At 46.9% G+C, this 20,000-nt stretch overlaps 2 protein-coding genes across 2 annotated transcripts in view; both read right to left on the bottom strand.

The window, feature by feature from the left end:
* The window catches only part of cbfa2t3 (CBFA2/RUNX1 partner transcriptional co-repressor 3), a 72,693-nt gene that overhangs the window by 51,121 nt on the left and 1,572 nt on the right, over nucleotides 1-20,000 (bottom strand).
* Nucleotides 13,099-18,576, bottom strand: LOC308085941 (uncharacterized protein). Its single transcript, XM_080429256.1, has 2 exons — nucleotides 18,519-18,576; nucleotides 13,099-14,311 (listed from the first exon to the last, which is right to left on the bottom strand). Exons 1-2 carry the CDS (start codon nucleotides 18,536-18,538, stop codon nucleotides 14,014-14,016), a joined length of 318 nt encoding a protein of 105 aa, XP_080285382.1. The 5' UTR covers nucleotides 18,539-18,576; the 3' UTR covers nucleotides 13,099-14,013.

Genomic DNA, 20,000 nt, shown 5'->3' on the forward strand with positions numbered 1-20,000 from the left:
GATCGGCGATCACGCTGCAATGGAGGGTCGCGTTGGAAATATTATTGTTCCAGGCGTTAGTCGGGACCCTCCGCCGTCTCGCACGCACGCTTTGTTTACATGCATTTCCGCGTCGGGGCTTCTCACAGCACGAAATGTATAACGCAAGTGGATGGAAGAAATGCTGGCACTCAACGTATAATATTTTAATAAACCTCTGGCACCCAATGTGTTAATGACTAGTATTAAAATTCTATTGTCTTTTTTATGTCCAATGTATTTGCATTTAAGTTCATAAAGTTAATATAAGTATAACTAAATGCATTTGAAATGAATAAAAATGTTTCTTTTCAGGATTCTAATAAAAAAATAGCAAAAAAAAAGAATTCCAGAATTCCAATTCAAAAATAGCAGATCTACAAGCTCAAAACGCGTCGCGCTGCGACGCGTTTTGAGCTTGTAGATCGGCTATTTTTGCTACTTTTGTGTGACATAGAATGACCTGACAGTATATGCAATGTGGCCCTCTGGAGTGAGTGTGGAAATATAGTGGCCCTCTCTATCATCAAAGTTGCCCACCCCTGCTCTAGTTCCTCTGTACCCATGCCACATACTGAACCGTGAGTTGTATTTGCATGTGTGTTTGTTTGTGTGTCTGTGCACGGCTCCCAAGAATGTTTGCTGGCTGGTGTGTTTTCTCTCCAGCATCATCGCATGATATAGAAAAGGTGAGAGGTTTGCGTGCATGGCCTTGAGTGACAGAAAGGTTGGAATTGGGGGGTTGCATCCAAAGAAAGGATTCCTGTCAAGGTGAAAGCTCTGTGATTGACAGAATGCTATTCTCCACGGGAATGGCGTCAGTCAGCTTGTCAGCCTGTCAGCCTCTCTGTACAACAGACTCAGTCCTCCTAATTTGGCCTTTTGTAGAGTGGTCGCTGGGTTAACCTCAGCACTCCATGTGGGCCAGCCTGATAAACTCTGCACCGCACAATAAAGCACACGCAAGGTGGACTGTATACTCTATTAACTCTCTGTGCCATAACACAGCAGCCGGCTATCCCTTTGACGGCACTAATGAAGCAAACAGCTTTGTCTCCTTCTTTCTGTCACTCAATGCCCGCGCAAGCACACACACACACACACACACACACACACACACACACGCACACGCACACGCACACGCACACGCACACACACACACACACACACACACACACACACACACACACACACACACTCACATCACAAGCTACTCCAATCCATTGCGTTCAGCTGTATTGTATTGACAGTATCTGATGAAGGTTTGAGGACTTGCTGAGATGTGGGGTAGATTGGTCATTGTGGTTGTAGGGAAATTACTCTGAGTGTGTGTGTGTGTGTGTGTGTGTGTGTGTGTGTGTGTGTGTGTGTGTGTGTGTGTGTGTGTGTGTGTGTGTGTGTGTGTGTGTGTGTGTGTGTGTGTGTGTGTGTGTGTGTGTGTGTGTGTGTGTGTGTGTGTGTATGTGTGTGTGTGTGTGTGTGTGTGTGTGTGTATGTGTGTGTGTGTGTGTGCGGGCGTGTGTGTGTGTCTGTGCGCATGCGCGCGTGTCTGTGCGCACGCGCGTGTGCATGTGCGCGCGCGTGCATGTGTGCATGCTTGTGTGCACATGTGTGTGTGTGCACATGTGTGTGTGTGTGTGTGTGTGTGTGTGTGTGTGTGTGTGTGTGTGTGTGTGTGTGTGCGTGCGTGCGTGCGTGCGTGCGTGCGTGCGTGCGTGCGTGCGTGCGTGCGTGCGTGTGATGAAGAGAGAGAGAGAGAGAGAAAAAGAGAGAGAGAGAGTCAGAGTCAGAGTGGGAGAGATAGTGGCAGAGAGAGAGAGAGCATTTAGAGAGAGGTTTGCAGCATTTCCTCCACTAACACATTGTAAATCCTTTCCTATAGCAGCAGTCACAGGCTAGTGTGTTCAAAGGAGATAAGGCCTTGAGCCGAGTGAAAGGAACGCTAGGCCCATTGTGTTCCCGCCTAGCTTTCTCTTCTCCTAGCCTGTGCGCGTTCAGCACGACACACTTGTGGAAATTGCCAATAAAGCCAAAAATAGCTGATCTATAAGATCACAACGCTTTGTGGTGCGACGCATTGTGAGCTTGAAGATCAACTGTGTTTGGCGTATGACACTGGCACGCAACTAAGTATTATGGCTCTTTAAAAACTCCTATGCAAATTTGAGTTATTAAAAAAACTACTGTAATGAAAAGGAATAGAGCACTTAATGGAAAGAAAGACAAAATGTCACGAGCTGTATTATGCGTACACATCCAAATGACTAAGCTCATGTTGATATTGAGATATTGCCTTTTTTCAGTGATGTTTGTCCTCCTCAGTCCTGAATAGGCGTGTTTTGTAATTTAAACAGTGTTTTCTCTGATAGCGTCTGAGCGGATGTTGTTCTCTCACCTTCTCGATTAACATATTTATTCTGTGAGCACACTTATTTCTGCATATACACACAGAATGCATAACATTGTGAAAGGAAAAAATGTCTATGGGATGAGAAACAATATGGGGTGGGGAGAGGATGGGTGAGGGAGAAAGAAACAGAGAGAGAGACAGAGAGAGAGAGCGAGTGATAGAGAGAGAGAGAGAGAGAGAGAGAGAGAGAGAGAGAGAGAGAGAGACCTTCTATAATGTGGCGTGGTGTAACGGATCATTGACCCACCCACTCAAGCACAGACATTGGATGCTGCTTTTACAAATTGAGCCCATAGACCCCCTGACATTCTGTTTGCAATTGAGCAGCAAAGTGCCTGTTGTTTGAGCCGTCCAGACACGATGAGAATTCAAATCTCAATCCTTGTTCAATACATGCTTGACATTGCATAAGAGCAACAGACAATTTTGCGCTTTTGACAAAAGAGTTATGGTTTTATGTTTTATCGAGACAGAGACAAATTTCCACAATTACATGCCAGTAGCTGTGCATCCGGTTGGGTTATTTTGCTACTCGTGAATTGGAGTTCATTGCAGTTGGCTCTACATAATGTATACCTAAATTGACTTGAATATGTAAAATGCACAATGAGCTTTAATATGCTGAACAAATCAAATGATGTTTTCTGTTTTTATGGGGAAGGGACTCTAATTACTAATAATTTCTTTATTCTAATTTCTTTTAATTCAAAACAAAAAACGGATAATATAGACAGTCAAGTTTACATCAAGTCATCATGTCAGCTATATCGGATAATGAGCAGGCAAAAAGCACATGTGTGCAGAGCCGAGTTTGGGGGCAGAGCTGACCGGCATAAAGTGCTAAATGACAAAGCAGGAAATGGCACCTGATTACATCAAGTGTTGACTCAAGAGCAGGATATAACAGTCTGGGTAAAAAGGGAACAGTCCTCAGCATACAGCTGAATACACCTCCAAATATTCACATGGGAAAAGTACAACTATATATGTCTGTGTTAGCCAAGAGCCAGCGTGTGTATTTGTGTGTGTGTGTGTGTGTGCGTGTGCGTGTGCGTGTGCGTGTGCGTGTGCGTGTGCGTGTGCGTGTGCATGCGTGCGTGTGCATGCATGTGTGTGTGTGTGTGTGTGTGTGTGTGTGTGTGTGTGTGTGTGTGTGTGTGTGCGCGAGTGCGTGTGCGTGTGTGTGCAGCCGACAGTTGGTGGTGCTGCCGCTGGAGATAGTAAGTAGAGGGAGATGAGGCACTGTATCAAGTTGTGAACATCTGTTCCTCGTAGAAACCGCAAAGCTGGTGCTGAGAAAATAGAGAGGATAACTGCTCTGCTGTGTTCTCCTCTCCCTCCACCTCTCCCTCCCTCCTCTCATCACCTCACCCCTTTTATTTTCCCAAGTTGTCCCTGCATTTTTGTCTTCCATCTTTGTCTTCATCACTTGCTGTTAATACTTCCTCTCTTCTTCCCCGTATGTCGTCTTTGCCCTGCATCTTGTTCTTGTTTATCTTTCATTTTCTTTCTCACAATCAATCTGACTCTCTCTTATTTGTTCTAGACCAAAGAGAACGGCTGGTTCAACCACAAAATCATTAAACTAGGGATCATTGAAAGGATGGTGCGGGTACTACATTATGTAGTAGCTGGAATACACAGCACTGACACATCGAATGAGCCCTCGAATGAACAAATGATCATATTTTCACCCCTACAATGCCATTGCTGTAGCTTGCACAGTTACATGTGGTTTTATTGTGGCGTTATCCAGTTAACGAGGTTAGGCTTGGAATTGGAACCCTCAATAAATGCTGGAGATGGAAAAAACATCCTGAGTTAGGACCGCTGTTTGCCACATATTGAAATATTTAAACATGATATCATAACGAGACAAATCGATAGAGACTTTTAGGAACTTCAAATGTATGTTCATTGGTGAGAGGTTCTCATTCAGCAGCCATGGAGGATTAGGATTGATGGAGCTTTATGAAGGCGGTGATACAGCAGGCATGAGCTGATGCTTTGTTAGGGATTCATTGCACCTTTTTTTCTCCTCAAAGTCTCCTGATTTAGTCCTCGCTCTCCTCCGTCTCTCCCTCTGCCTTCCTCTCTCTATCTGGGCCCTGCTGTGAGGAGGGCGTACTGGTGGCAGGGTGGCAGTTCCTCATTGTACAGCGTGTGTATGGGAAAGGAGGGGGGGAGGGGTAACGTGCATCTGTGTGTGTGTGTGTGTGTGTGTGTGTGTGTGTGTGTGTGTGTGTGTGTGTGTGTGTGTGTGTGTGTGTGTGTGTGTGTGTGTGTGTGTGTGTGTGTGTGTGTGTGTGTGTGTGTGTCTGTGTCTGTGTCTGTGTGCTGCATGCGGGTGATAAGACCCAGGGAGAAGAGCCAGCATGCCGACATATCCCTGCCACCACGGTTATCGCCAGCCACAGCTGTGCATGAGCTCTGCGACATCTGCTCCCTCACAGGAAGCCTCTGCTGTAGCTCACATCACCTCACACTCAACACACACACACACACACACACACACACACACACACACACACACACACACACACACACACACACACACACACACACACACACACACACACACACACACACACACACACACACCATGCATGTCCATATGATGTGAAAACATCAGTGAACTGCGCGCGCAGCGTGCGCACACACACACTCGCAAAGAGACACACCAGGTAAACTACCTGAGACAAAGAACTGTGTTTGGAACTGTGTTTTCTTTTAGTCAGTTCACACTGACTGAAGTCCACCCTGGTTTGTGCGTTCGTTGCGTGCATGAGTGTGTGTGTGTGTGTGTGTGTGTGTGTGTGTGTGTGCAACACAGTCTCATTCCCAAGTCGGCAGATATAGTCTATTTAGCCATCCCCCAAGACTGCACATCTTGCCGCCGCGGGCCGCCGCCGACGGCAAATACGACAAATAGATGGTGTGTGTGTGTGTGTGTGTGTGTGTGTGTGTGTGTGTGTGTGTGCACGACCGCTCCCGGCAGTATGCAGTTGCTGTTCTCAGGGTAAGTCCGTTATGTATGCATTTATAAGATATAAATCGTTAAATATACACCACAAAATGATAGGCCATGGCGTCATTGTTCACATGTTAGTATGTAGCAAGTTGTTTGATCTGGACAAGTAAAAGACTATAAGTAAAGACTGCTTGGTTTGGTGACGGTCGGACATTGCTAAGCTAACCAGTTAAGCTAAACCAAAACAACGCGCCGCACTACGATGCACCAGTAAATCCCGTACTTCTCCTGTACAAATGCAACATATAGGGTGCTTACCCGGTTGCCCCAAATGTTAACTAGCAGTCCGGAGTCTTTGTGCAATGTATTAGTCCATGTTTTTCAATAAAGAAGTGTTTTAATCCCGTCTGTGGCCGAACGCCATTCCCCCCCTCCTTTATTTCCCTTTTACCTTGAGTGTAATTCCGGCTTTGACCTGATGCGCCCCGTCACTACCGCCATTGGGAACTTCCAACAGAATCGTCCACAGACGGGATTAAAACACTTCTTTATTAATACTTACGGTCTAATACATTGCACAAAGACTCCGGACCGCTTATTAACATTTAGGGCGACCGGGTAAGCACCATGTGTATATTTTTTTGTACATTTACGGGCTTTACTGGTGAATGTCCAGCATTGAAAGTCAGCTATTTTCAACATGAATTAAAACGGAATGCAATATTGTAGGGCAGGGGTCTTCAACCTTTTCAGGCCAAGGACCCCCTTAACTGAGAGAGAGATGAAGCAGGTACCCCCTAGCTGAGAGAGCTATGAAGCAGGGACCCCCTAACTGAGAGAGAGATGAAGCAGGGACCCCCTAACTGAGAGATAGATGAAGCAGGGACCCCCTAGCTGAGAGAGCTATGAAGCAGGGACCCCCTAACTGAGAGAGAGATGAAGCAGGGACCCCATAACTGAGAGAGAGATGAAGCAGGGACCCCCTAACAGAGAGAGAGAGATGAAGCAGGGACCCCCTAACTGAGAGAGAGATGAAGCAGGGACCCCATAACTGAGAGAGAGATGAAGCAGGGACCCCCTAACTGAGAGATAGATGAAGCAGGGACCCCCTAGCTGAGAGAGCTATGAAGCAGAAGCAGGGACCCCCTAGCTGAGAGAGAGATGAAGCAGGGACCCCCTAGCTGAGAGAGCTATGAAGCAGAAGCAGGGACCCCCTAGCTGAGAGAGAGATGAAGCAGGGACCCCCTAACTGAGAGATAGATGAAGCAGGGACCCCCTAGCTGAGAGAGCTATGAAGCAGAAGCAGGGACCCCCTAACTGAGAGAGAGATGAAGCAGGGACCCCCTAACTGAGAGATAGATGAAGCAGGGACCCCCTAGCTGAGAGAGCTATGAAGCAGAAGCAGGGACCCCCTAGCTGAGAGAGAGATGAAGCAGGGACCCCCTAGCTGAGAGATAGATGAAGCAGGGACCCCCTAGCTGAGAGAGCTATGAAGCAGGGACCCCCTAACTGAGAGAGAGATGAAGCAGGGACCCCCTAACTGAGAGATAGATGAAGCAGGGACCCCCTAGCTGAGAGAGAGATGAAGCAGGGACCCCCTAACTGAGAGATAGATGAAGCAGGTACCCCCTAGCTGAGAGAGCTATGAAGCAGGGACCCCCTAGCTGAGAGAGCTATGAAGCAGGGACCCCCTAACTGAGAGATAGATGAAGCAGGGACCCCCTAGCTGAGAGAGCTATGAAGCAGGGACCCCCTAACTGAGAGAGAGATGAAGCAGGGACCCCCTAACTGAGAGATAGATGAAGCAGGGACCCCCTAGCTGAGAGAGCTATGAAGCAGAATCAGGGACCCCCTAACTGAGAGAGAGATGAAGCAGGGACCCCCTAACTGAGAGAGAGATGAAGCAGGGACCCCCTAACTGAGAGATAGATGAAGCAGGGACCCCCTAGCTGAGAGAGAGATGAAGCAGGGACCCCCTAACTGAGAGAGAGATGAAGCAGGGACCCCCTAGCTGAGAGAGCTATGAAGCAGAATCAGGGACCCCCTAACTGAGAGAGAGATGAAGCAGGGACCCCCTAACTGAGAGAGAGATGAAGCAGGGACCCCCTAACTGAGAGATAGATGAAGCAGGGACCCCCTAGCTGAGAGAGAGATGAAGCAGGGACCCCCTAACTGAGAGAGAGATGAAGCAGGGACCCCCTAGCTGAGAGAGCTATGAAGCAGAAGCAGGGACCCCCTAACTAAGAGAGAGATGAAGCAGGGACCCCCTAACTGAGAGATAGATGAAGCAGGGACCCCCTAGCTGAGAGAGAGATGAAGCAGGGACCCCCTAGCTGAGAGAGCTATGAAGCAGAAGCAGGGACCCCATAACTGAGAGAGAGATGAAGCAGGGACCCCATAACTGAGAGAGAGATGAAGCAGGGACCCCCTAGCTGAGAGAGAGATGAAGCAGGGACCCCCTAGCTGAGAGAGAGATGAAGCAGGGACCCCCTAACTGAGAGAGAGATGAAGCAGGGACCCCCTAACTGAGAGAGAGATGAAGCAGGGACCCCCTAGCTGAGAGAGAGATGAAGCAGGGACCCCCTAACTGAGAGAGAGATGAAGCAGGGACCCCCTAGCTGAGAGAGAGATGAAGCAGGGACCCCCTAGCTGAGAGAGCTATGAAGCAGAAGCAGGGACCCCATAACTGAGAGAGAGATGAAGCAGGGACCCCATAACTGAGAGAGAGATGAAGCAGGGACCCCCTAGCTGAGAGAGAGATGAAGCAGGGACCCCCTAGCTGAGAGAGAGATGAAGCAGGGACCCCCTAACTGAGAGAGAGATGAAGCAGGGACCCCCTAACTGAGAGAGAGATGAAGCAGGGACCCCCTAGCTGAGAGAGAGATGAAGCAGGGACCCCCTAACTGAGAGAGAGATGAAGCAGGGACCCCCTAGCTGAGAGAGAGATGAAGCAGGGACCCCCTAACTGAGAGAGAGATGAAGCAGGGACCCCCTAGCTGAGAGAGAGATGAAGCAGGGACCCCCTAGCTGAGAGAGAGATGAAGCAGGGACCCCCTAGCTGAGAGAGCTATGAAGCAGAATCAGGGACCCCCTAACTGAGAGAGAGATGAAGCAGGGACCCCCTAACTGAGAGAGAGATGAAGCAGGGACCCCCTAGCTGAGAGAGAGATGAAGCAGGGACCCCCTAGCTGAGAGAGAGATGAAGCAGGGACCCCCTAGCTGACAGAGAGATGAAGCAGGGACCCCCACTGTATATAACATACAGCTGTGTTGCAGACTAAAGCTTTTCGTTAATGTGTATTTTCAGACATTTAACCACTTAAACCGCCAATACTTAGTAAACTTTCACTCTGTACTTGGTCTGCTCTTTTTTCCCCTCTTTGCCGAAAATAGCAGATCTACAAGCTCACAACTCCTCGCAGCGTGAGGCGCTGTGAGCTTGTAGATCTGCTATTTTTGGCTAAAGTTGTCCTTAGAATAGGGATGCTAGGGTTCAAGTGGTTAATGTAAAAGACAATGATCCTATCGCACAGAGATTTGGCGGACCCCCTGTAGCAACTCTGAGGACCCCCTAGGGGTCCTCAAATGACAAAGAAAAAAGACCATTACTGCATTCAAAGTAATCAACAGACTATTCTATTAAAACAGGTAAAACATTGGCCAAATTGGCAAATAATGTAAGAAAAAGGCAACAATTATGAAAATAGTCGATCTACAAGTTCACAACGCATCGTAACGCGGGCGTTGTGAGCTTGTAGATCTGTTATTTTCATAATATTTATCTGTGGAACCGAGTCAAACAAAATGTATTTAATATCTAAGTTCTCACTGATAAATATGTTATGTGTGTCCCATTAATCTTCCTTAACCTTAACTTCCTTAACCAAACTGTTTGTTTGTTATTCTATTTAACCAGGAATAGTTTGGTGACCACCGGAGAGACGTGTGACAGCCGGAATGTAGACGGCATCCGGGAGCAGTATGGGTTGGCGCCCCAGCCTGTGTCTTCCGTGAGGAAGAAGCCCAACAAATCCACGGTGAGGCCTTTAAGGAGGGCCATTCAAGCAAGCCGCAAGGGGAGCCTGCAGTACCACCACGGGCCAAGAAACCATCACGCCAGAATGAAATGTTTGGAGTGGGGGAGTCTGGTGCAACGCTCAGGTCCTGGACCTGGTGAGGAGGAGCCCGGCCAGGAGGCCATCCACAGAGCCTAGCTAGCCCCTCCACGTGCAGAGCCTCTCTTCTCCCCCAGTCCCGGCGGCAGAGTAGTTCCGGACAAGCGGATTGAGTGCCCTGCGATACTGGAACACTTTCTTTTGACAGACTGTTTCCCATATATTGGATTACCTCCGTTCGTGTGGATTATTTATACCCCTATTCGTTCATATACATTGTGGATTTGACCTTTAGTCAGCCATATGCATGCACTCTATTCAGGAAGGCAAAGGGCAGTGCCAGTTTCATCCCCTTTGCCATTGGGCTCCTTAATAAACCCTGATCCACCTCACCTGTTTTTATATTTTATAGAATTGAAGTACTTTGCTAGGTGTTTTAATCTAATCTAATCTAATCATTATTAGCATACTTATAATGCCATATGATCTTCTTTATAATCCTGTATAATTATAGTCATAAGAACTAATAAATACTCATAATGCTTTATAACAATAAGCATGTCACAATATACAGCATTCTATAAGGACTTATACGGTCAAGTATAAATGCAATGTTATATGCTTGTAGCACTATAATTACAATTACATTATAAATAAGTATAAGCACTCCTAATGTAATCAGAACACAGTAGTCATATGGTCAAGTATCATGATACTTTATAATTACTGGTCACTCACTGACTTTTTTATCACAATATTTGGTCCAATGTGTTATGTATGCATGTATGTTTATCTATCTAAACTGTTTGTTCACAAATGACAGGTATGTTATTTAGATTGCATCCGGTTCGGCATGTTTTGTATCTTGCACTAAATTGTTTTCTTTGAACGATTAACTTTGTCCTGCAATTTGGTGAAATAAAAATCCTGCTTTTTGAATTTGATTGGAGTGATTGAATAACAATGCCCTTATTAAAACATTACAGTACAGTCATTTAACAGACACTTTTATCCAAAGCGACTTACTGCAAAACCATACTGCATTAAAGTCTTAGACCTATATGTGAAGTTCTAAGATTTGCTGTAGAGATACACCTTCAATTCATAGATGCATACATATAAAGACAAACAATGATATAGCCTACAGTAATATGCAAAACATATCATATATACGAGTAGTAATAAGACAGAAATATATGTACTGTAAACAGTTTGGGGTTCGTTTCCGGTGATGAGCTTAGACATTTTACAGGGGCCAGTTACAATTTGCAGTCTTTTGGAAGAGGGTAAGTCCTCCACTTTGCTAATCCCATCGGTAGGTAGGTACATAAAGGGCATGACCTTTACACCATATAATAATAATAATAGTAATAATAATAAAGACAATTAAGAGAACCGTATGTCCGTGTGTGAGGACACTTATATAGGCGCGTTCGGGCTGAGGAGCTGATTAAGAATCCATTGTCCGATTGTGTTGGCGCCCCCTAGTGGCCAAGTTATTCAAGAAGCCCCCTAACCCTAGTTTTCAGAACCACATGTTTGTGTGTGAGGAGAGTTATATAGGCGCGTTCGGGATGAGGAGCTAATTAAGAATCCATTGTCCGATTGTGTTGGCGCCCCCTAGTGGCCAAGTTATTCAAGAAGGCCCGTAACCCTAGTTTTCAGAACCACATGTTTGTGTGTGAGGAGAGTTATATAGGCGCGTTCGGGCTGAGGAGCTGATTAAGAATCCATTGTCCGATCGTGTTGGCGCCCCCTAGTGGCCAAGTTATTCAAGAAGGCCCGTAACCCTAGTTTTCAGAACCACATGTTCGTGTGTGAGGAAACTTATATTGGCGCGTTCGGGCTGAGGAGCAGATCCAGAATCCGTTGTCCGATTGTGTTTTCGCCCCCTAGTGGCCGAGATAATAGTGAAGAACTGTTCAAAAAGAGTAAAAACTAAATCGGACACCAGATTACGCATCAGCACGCCGCCCCGAACGCGCTCGTATAACTCTCCTTGCACACGGCCTTACCGTTCTCCTTAATTGGCTGGGGTCTAATCTCAACTTATTTCGCGCTATAACACAATATATCTCCATAACGATACGTTTTTAGAATCTGCCGTTCGGATATGTTGTACAGCTTGCCGAGACGCACGCGTGGATGTCTTGTTTGTCCCGCTACGACACTTCTAACGTTTGCTTCTGACACTGTCGCAAGGTACATAGAGGTGTACAACGTTGACCCATACTGAGAGACAAAGTCAGAAATAAAAAAAATGTCGTAGAGAGACAAACAAGATATCCACACGTGCGTCTCGGTGAGCTGAACAACATATCCAAACATTGGACTCTAAGTCCTTATTGTATTCGAGATATTAAGCGAGATAGGCTAACCAATTAGCTATCAATTAAGAGAACCGTATGTCCGTGTGCAAGGAGAGTTATACGAGCGCGTTCGGGGCGGCGCGCTGATGCGTAATCTGGTGTCCGATTTAGTTTTTACTCTTTTTGAACAGTTCTTCACTATTATCTCGGCCACTAGGGGGCGAAAACACAATCGGACAACGGATTCTGGATCTGCTCCTCAGCCCGAACGCGCCAATATAAGTTTCCTCACACACGAACATGTGGTTCTGAAAACTAGGGTTACGGGCCTTCTTGAATAACTTGGCCACTAGGGGGCGCCAACACGATCGGACAATGGATTCTTAATCAGCTCCTCAGCCCGAACGCGCCTATATAACTCTCCTCACACACAAACATGTGGTTCTGAAAACTAGGGTTACGGGCCTTCTTGAATAACTTGGCCACTAGGGGGCGCCAACACGATCGGACAATGGATTCTTAATTAGCTCCTCAGCCCGAACGCGCCTATATAACTCTCCTCACACACAAACATGTGGTTCTGAAAACTAGGGTTACGGGGCTTCTTGAATAACTTGGCCACTAGGGGGCGCCAACACAATCGGACAATGGATTCTTAATCAGCTCCTCAGCCCGAACGCGCCTATATAAGTCTCCTCACACACGGACATACGGTTCTCTTAATTGTCTTTATTATTATTACTATTATTATTATTATATGGTGTAAAGGTCATGCCCTTTATGTACCTACCTACCGATGGGATTAGCAAAGTGGAGGACTTACCCTCTTCCAAAAGACTGCAAATTGTAACTGACCCCTGTAAAATGTCTAAGCTCATCACCGGAAACGAACCCCAAACTGTTTACAGTACATATCTTTCTGTCTTATTACTACTCGTATATATGATATGTTTTGCATATTACTGTAGGCTATATCATTGTTTGTCTTTATATGTATGCATCTATGAATTGAAGGTGTATCTCTACAGCAAATCTTAGAACTTCACATATAGGTCTAAGACTTTAATGCAGTATGGTTTTGCAGTAAGTCGCTTTGGATAAAAGTGTTTGTTAAATGACTGTACTGTAATGTTTTAATAAGGGCATTGTTATTCAATCACTCCAATCAAATTCAAAAAGCAGGATTTTTATTTCACCAAATTGCAGGACAAAGTTAATCGTTCAAAGAAAACAATTTAGTGCAAGATACAAAACATGCCGAACCGGATGCAATCTAAATAACATACCTGTCATTTGTGAACAAACAGTTTAGATAGATAAACATACATGCATACATAACACATTGGACCAAATATTGTGATAAAAAAGTCAGTGAGTGACCAGTAATTATAAAGTATCATGATACTTGACCATATGACTACTGTGTTCTGATTACATTAGGAGTGCTTATACTTATTTATAATGTAATTGTAATTATAGTGCTACAAGCATATAACATTGCATTTATACTTGACCGTATAAGTCCTTATAGAATGCTGTATATTGTGACATGCTTATTGTTATAAAGCATTATGAGTATTTATTAGTTCTTATGACTATAATTATACAGGATTATAAAGAAGATCATATGGCATTATAAGTATGCTAATAATGATTAGATTAGATTAGATTAAAACACCTAGCAAAGTACTTCAATTCTATAAAAGATAAAATTCTAAATTTAAAAGAGACTTTAAAAGAAATGTCCTCTCCACACTTGTGGTGGAGCACCCAGAATGTGTTTGTGTATGACGTCATGTGTGCGTGCATGTATGCAAGTCCATGGAATGATTAGCACAGAGTCCATCCAGGTGCCTGTGTGCGTGTGCGTGGGGGGTCTAGCAAGCAAGTCCAGTTCGACCAGGTGAGGTGGATCAGGGTTTATTAAGGAGCCCAATGGCAAAGGGGATGAAACTGGCACTGCCCTTTGCCTTCCTGAATAGAGTGCATGCATATGGCTGACTAAAGGTCAAATCCACAATGTATATGAACGAATAGGGGTATAAATAATCCACACGAACGGAGGTAATCCAATATATGGGAAACAGTCTGTCAAAAGAAAGTGTTCCAGTATCGCAGGGCACTCAATCCACTTGTCCGGAACTACTCTGCCGGGACTGGGGGAGAAGAGAGGCTCTGCACGTGGAGGGGCTAGGCTCTGTGGATGGCCTCCTGGCCGGGCTCCTCCTCACCAGGTCCAGGACCTGAGCGTTGCACCAGACTCCCCCACTCCAAACATTTCATTCTGGCGTGATGGTTTCTTGGCCCGTGGTGGTACTGCAGGCTCCCCTTGCGGCTTGCTTGAATGGCCCTCCTTAAAGGCCTCACCGTGGATTTGTTGGGCTTCTTCCTCACGGAAGACACAGGCTGGGGCGCCAACCCATACTGCTCCCGGATGCCGTCTACATTCCGGCTGTCACCCGTCTCTCCGGTGGTCACCAAACTATTCCTGGTTAAATAGAATAACAAACAAACAGTTTGGTTAAGGAAGTTAAGGTTAAGGAAGATTAATGGGACACACATAACATATTTATCAGTGAGAACTTAGATATTAAATACATTTTGTTTGACTCGGTTCCACAGATAAAAATTATGAAAATAACAGATCTACAAGCTCACAACGCCCGCGTTACGATGCGTTGTGAACTTGTAGATCGACTATTTTCATAATTGTTGCCTTTTTCTTACATTATTTGCCAATTTGGCCAATGCTTTACCTGTTTTAATAGAATAGTCTGTTGATTACTTTGAATGCAGTAATGGTCTTTTTTCTTTGTCATTTGAGGACCCCTAGGGGGTCCTCAGAGTTGCTACAGGGGGTCCGCCAAATCTCTGTGCGATAGGATCATTGTCTTTTACATTAACCACTTGAACCCTAGCATCCCTATTCTAAGGACAACTTTAGCCAAAAATAGCAGATCTACAAGCTCACAGCGCCTCACGCTGCGAGGAGTTGTGAGCTTGTAGATCTGCTATTTTCGGCAAAGAGGGGAAAAAAGAGCAGACCAAGTACAGAGTGAAAGTTTACTAAGTATTGGCGGTTTAAGTGGTTAAATGTCTGAAAATACACATTAACGAAAAGCTTTAGTCTGCAACACAGCTGTATGTTATATACAGTGGGGGTCCCTGCTTCATCTCTCTGTCAGCTAGGGGGTCCCTGCTTCATCTCTCTCTCAGCTAGGGGGTCCCTGCTTCATCTATCTCTCAGTTAGGGGGTCCCTGCTTCATCTCTCTCTCAGCTAGGGGGTCCCTGCTTCATCTATCTCTCAGTTAGGGGGTCCCTGCTTCATCTCTCTCTCAGTTAGGGGGTCCCTGCTTCATCTCTCTCTCAGTTAGGGGGTCCCTGATTCTGCTTCATAGCTCTCTCAGCTAGGGGGTCCCTGCTTCATCTATCTCTCAGTTAGGGGGTCCCTGCTTCATCTCTCTCTCAGTTAGGGGGTCCCTGCTTCTGCTTCATAGCTCTCTCAGCTAGGGGGTCCCTGCTTCATCTCTCTCTCAGTTAGGGGGTCCCTGCTTCATCTCTCTCTCAGCTAGGGGGTCCCTGCTTCATCTCTCTCTCAGTTAGGGGGTCCCTGCTTCATCTCTCTCTCAGTTAGGGGGTCCCTGATTCTGCTTCATAGCTCTCTCAGCTAGGGGGTCCCTGCTTCATCTCTCTCTCAGTTAGGGGGTCCCTGCTTCATAGCTCTCTCAGCTAGGGGGTACCTGCTTCATCTATCTCTCAGTTAGGGGGTCCCTGCTTCATCTCTCTCTCAGCTAGGGGGTCCCTGCTTCATCTATCTCTCAGTTAGGGGGTCCCTGCTTCATAGCTCTCTCAGCTAGGGGGTCCCTGCTTCATCTATCTCTCAGTTAGGGGGTCCCTGCTTCATCTCTCTCTCAGTTAGGGGGTCCCTGATTCTGCTTCATAGCTCTCTCAGCTAGGGGGTCCCTGCTTCATCTCTCTCTCAGTTAGGGGGTCCCTGCTTCATAGCTCTCTCAGCTAGGGGGTACCTGCTTCATCTATCTCTCAGTTAGGGGGTCCCTGCTTCATCTCTCTCTCAGCTAGGGGGTCCCTGCTTCATCTATCTCTCAGTTAGGGGGTCCCTGCTTCATAGCTCTCTCAGCTAGGGGGTCCCTGCTTCATCTATCTCTCAGTTAGGGGGTCCCTGCTTCATCTCTCTCTCAGTTAGGGGGTCCCTGATTCTGCTTCATAGCTCTCTCAGCTAGGGGGTCCCTGCTTCATCTCTCTCTCAGTTAGGGGGTCCCTGCTTCATAGCTCTCTCAGCTAGGGGGTACCTGCTTCATCTATCTCTCAGTTAGGGGGTCCCTGCTTCATCTCTCTCTCAGCTAGGGGGTCCCTGCTTCATCTATCTCTCAGTTAGGGGGTCCCTGCTTCATAGCTCTCTCAGCTAGGGGGTCCCTGCTTCATCTATCTCTCAGTTAGGGGGTCCCTGCTTCATCTCTCTCTCAGTTATGGGGTCCCTGCTTCATCTCTCTCTCAGTTAGGGGGTCCCTGCTTCATCTCTCTCTCTGTTAGGGGGTCCCTGCTTCATCTCTCTCTCAGTTATGGGGTCCCTGCTTCATCTCTCTCTCAGTTAGGGGGTCCCTGCTTCTGCTTCATAGCTCTCTCAGCTAGGGGGTCCCTGCTTCATCTATCTCTCAGTTAGGGGGTCCCTGCTTCATCTCTCTCTCAGTTAGGGGGTCCCTGCTTCATAGCTCTCTCAGCTAGGGGGTCCCTGCTTCATCTATCTCTCAGTTAGGGGGTCCCTGCTTCATCTCTCTCTCAGTTAGGGGGTCCCTGCTTCATAGCTCTCTCAGCTAGGGGGTACCTGCTTCATCTCTCTCTCAGTTAGGGGGTCCCTGCTTCTGCTTCATAGCTCTCTCAGCTAGGGGGTCCCTGCTTCATCTCTCTCTCAGTTAGGGGGTCCCTGCTTCATCTCTCTCTCAGCTAGGGGGTCCCTGCTTCATCTCTCTCTCAGTTAGGGGGTCCCTGCTTCATAGCTCTCTCAGCTAGGGGGTACCTGCTTCATCTATCTCTCAGTTAGGGGGTCCCTGCTTCATCTCTCTCTCAGCTAGGGGGTCCCTGCTTCATCTATCTCTCAGTTAGGGGGTCCCTGCTTCATAGCTCTCTCAGCTAGGGGGTCCCTGCTTCATCTATCTCTCAGTTAGGGGGTCCCTGCTTCATCTCTCTCTCAGTTAGGGGGTCCCTGCTTCATAGCTCTCTCAGCTAGGGGGTCCCTGCTTCATCTATCTCTCAGCTAGGGGGTCCCTGCTTCATCTCTCTCTCAGCTAGGGGGTCCCTACTTCATCTATCTCTCAGTTAGGGGGTCCCTGCTTCATCTCTCTCTCAGTTATGGGGTCCCTGCTTCATCTCTCTCTCAGTTAGGGGGTCCCTGCTTCATCTCTCTCTCTGTTAGGGGGTCCCTGCTTCATCTCTCTCTCAGTTATGGGGTCCCTGCTTCATCTCTCTCTCAGTTAGGGGGTCCCTGCTTCTGCTTCATAGCTCTCTCAGCTAGGGGGTCCCTGCTTCATCTATCTCTCAGTTAGGGGGTCCCTGCTTCATCTCTCTCTCAGTTAGGGGGTCCCTGCTTCATAGCTCTCTCAGCTAGGGGGTCCCTGCTTCATCTATCTCTCAGTTAGGGGGTCCCTGCTTCATCTCTCTCTCAGTTAGGGGGTCCCTGCTTCATAGCTCTCTCAGCTAGGGGGTACCTGCTTCATCTCTCTCTCAGTTAAGGGGGTCCTTGGCCTGAAAAGGTTGAAGACCCCTGCCCTACAATATTGCATTCCGTTTTAATTCATGTTGAAAATAGCTCTCTCAGCTAGGGGGGTCCCTGCTAGGGGGTCCCTGCTTCATCTATCTCTCAGTTAGGGGGTCCCTGCTTCATCTCTCTCTCAGTTAGGGGGTCCCTGCTTCATAGCTCTCTCAGCTAGGGGGTACCTGCTTCATCTCTCTCTCAGTTAAGGGGGTCCTTGGCCTGAAAAGGTTGAAGACCCCTGCCCTACAATATTGCATTCCGTTTTAATTCATGTTGAAAATAGCTGACTTTCAATGCTGGACATTCACCAGTAAAGCCCGTAAATGTACAAAAAAATATACACATGGTGCTTACCCGGTCGCCCTAAATGTTAATAAGCGGTCCGGAGTCTTTGTGCAATGTATTAGACCGTAAGTATTAATAAAGAAGTGTTTTAATCCCGTCTGTGGACGATTCTGTTGGAAGTTCCCAATGGCGGTAGTGACGGGGCGCATCAGGTCAAAGCCGGAATTACACTCAAGGTAAAAGGGAAATAAAGGAGGGGGGGAATGGCGTTCGGCCACAGACGGGATTAAAACACTTCTTTATTGAAAAACATGGACTAATACATTGCACAAAGACTCCGGACTGCTAGTTAACATTTGGGGCAACCGGGTAAGCACCCTATATGTTGCATTTGTACAGGAGAAGTACGGGATTTACTGGTGCATCGTAGTGCGGCGCGTTGTTTTGGTTTAGCTTAACTGGTTAGCTTAGCAATGTCCGACCGTCACCAAACCAAGCAGTCTTTACTTATAGTCTTTTACTTGTCCAGATCAAACAACTTGCTACATACTAACATGTGAACAATGACGCCATGGCCTATCATTTTGTGGTGTATATTTAACGATTTATATCTTATAAATGCATACATAACGGACTTACCCTGAGAACAGCAACTGCATACTGCCGGGAGCGGTCGTGCACACACACACACACACACACACACACCCACCATCTATTTGTCGTATTTGCCGTCGGCGGCGGCCCGCGGCGGCAAGATGTGCAGTCTTGGGGGATGGCTAAATAGACTATATCTGCCGACTTGGGAATGAGACTGTGTTGGTGTGTGTGTGTGTGTGTGTGTGTGTGTGTGTGTGTGTGTGTGTGTGTGTGTGTGTGTGTGTGTGTGTGTGTGTGTGTGTGTGTGTGAGAGAGAGAGAGAGAGAGAGAGAGAGAGAGAGAGAGAGAGAGAGAGAGAGAGAGAGAGAGAGAGAGAGCGAGAGAGAGAGAGAGAGAGAGAGAGAGAGAGAGAGAGAGAGATGAACGGGTTGGAGCAGCAACACCAGAGTTCTACTGGGTTTTTATCACAGCATTACAGGGGGATGCTTATGACTAAGCCTAATTATAGAAGCCTTATCACTGAAACGTCCACAAAGCTCATTACTGCCAAGAGACGGCAGGCGCCGCAGGTAATTCACTACATCGGGTATTAGTCCTCTCCCAGGCGCACTATTTCTACACATTTAGAGTCTATAAAAGTAGGGCTTTAATGTCTGCTTCTTAATACAACCCTCTGTCCTCAAACACCACTGCTGCTTTAAGTCAAGGTTTTTTTTTTTACCCAAAGGCACACCTTCAGTGTTTTCAACGTGCTTTAAGATTCAATTACATTTATTTCTATGCATGATTTTCTTTCTCTTCCCCTGGATTGGCTATCTAACGCCAGATTTTTTACTTTGACGTGCAACTGTGTCGTGCACTGAAAATAGCATATCTACAAACTCACAACGCATCGCATCAACACATGAGCTTGTGGTTTTGCAGCACACTACATCACCGTATGAGTATAAATGAAGCCCTCCAGTATAGGCTATTGCGAAGTCAACTATATGCAAATAAAGGTAAGCATGCCGCCAGAGAGGCCTTGAGGCTCGTGAGCCACGTCAACGAGCAGCCGATGGCCTTGCGTGTCAACAAGTGCGCCGTCTGAGCTGGCAAGCCGTGGTGGACCGATTCATTATCACCTGTTTAAAATTTTCAAAATGTAATGTTGGGGCAGCGGCGGCATAAAGGTTGGAGGAGACAGTTTGGAACCAAAAGGTTACGGGTTCAATCTCCCAGACCAATATGAATGGCCACCACTTACCCCTCCCCCAACACCGCTGAAGTGCCCTTGAGCAAGGCACTGGACCCCAACTGCTCCAGTGGAGCTGCTCAGCGGCCAACTGTATAAGACTGTGGTTAGTGTTCTGGGCAGTTGCAAGGTTTTGATGTGTGTGTCTGTGAGATTGTGCAGACACACAAAAAAAAAACAGACTGGCTGCATGTGGTTGGCTTCAGAATAGAATACGAGCATCCCTCCATCTCTTCTCCATGTTCGTGAAAGTACGTCTTTTGACATTCTTCCTTCGGTTTGATGTTGTA

This window comes from Gymnoscopelus braueri (genome assembly GCF_963280865.1).
Source record: "Gymnoscopelus braueri genome assembly, chromosome: 1".
NCBI classification, from domain to species: domain Eukaryota; kingdom Metazoa; phylum Chordata; class Actinopteri; order Myctophiformes; family Myctophidae; genus Gymnoscopelus; species Gymnoscopelus braueri.

Bases quoted from the DNA above. Each gene is read 5' to 3' on its own strand.
- LOC308085941 (XM_080429256.1), bottom strand. From the start codon at position 18,538: ATGCAGTTGCTGTTCTCAGG. The intron at 14,312-18,518 runs GTAAGTCCGTTA...CTATTTAACCAG, and splicing joins ATGCAGTTGCTGTTCTCAGG to GAATAGTTTGGTGACCACCG.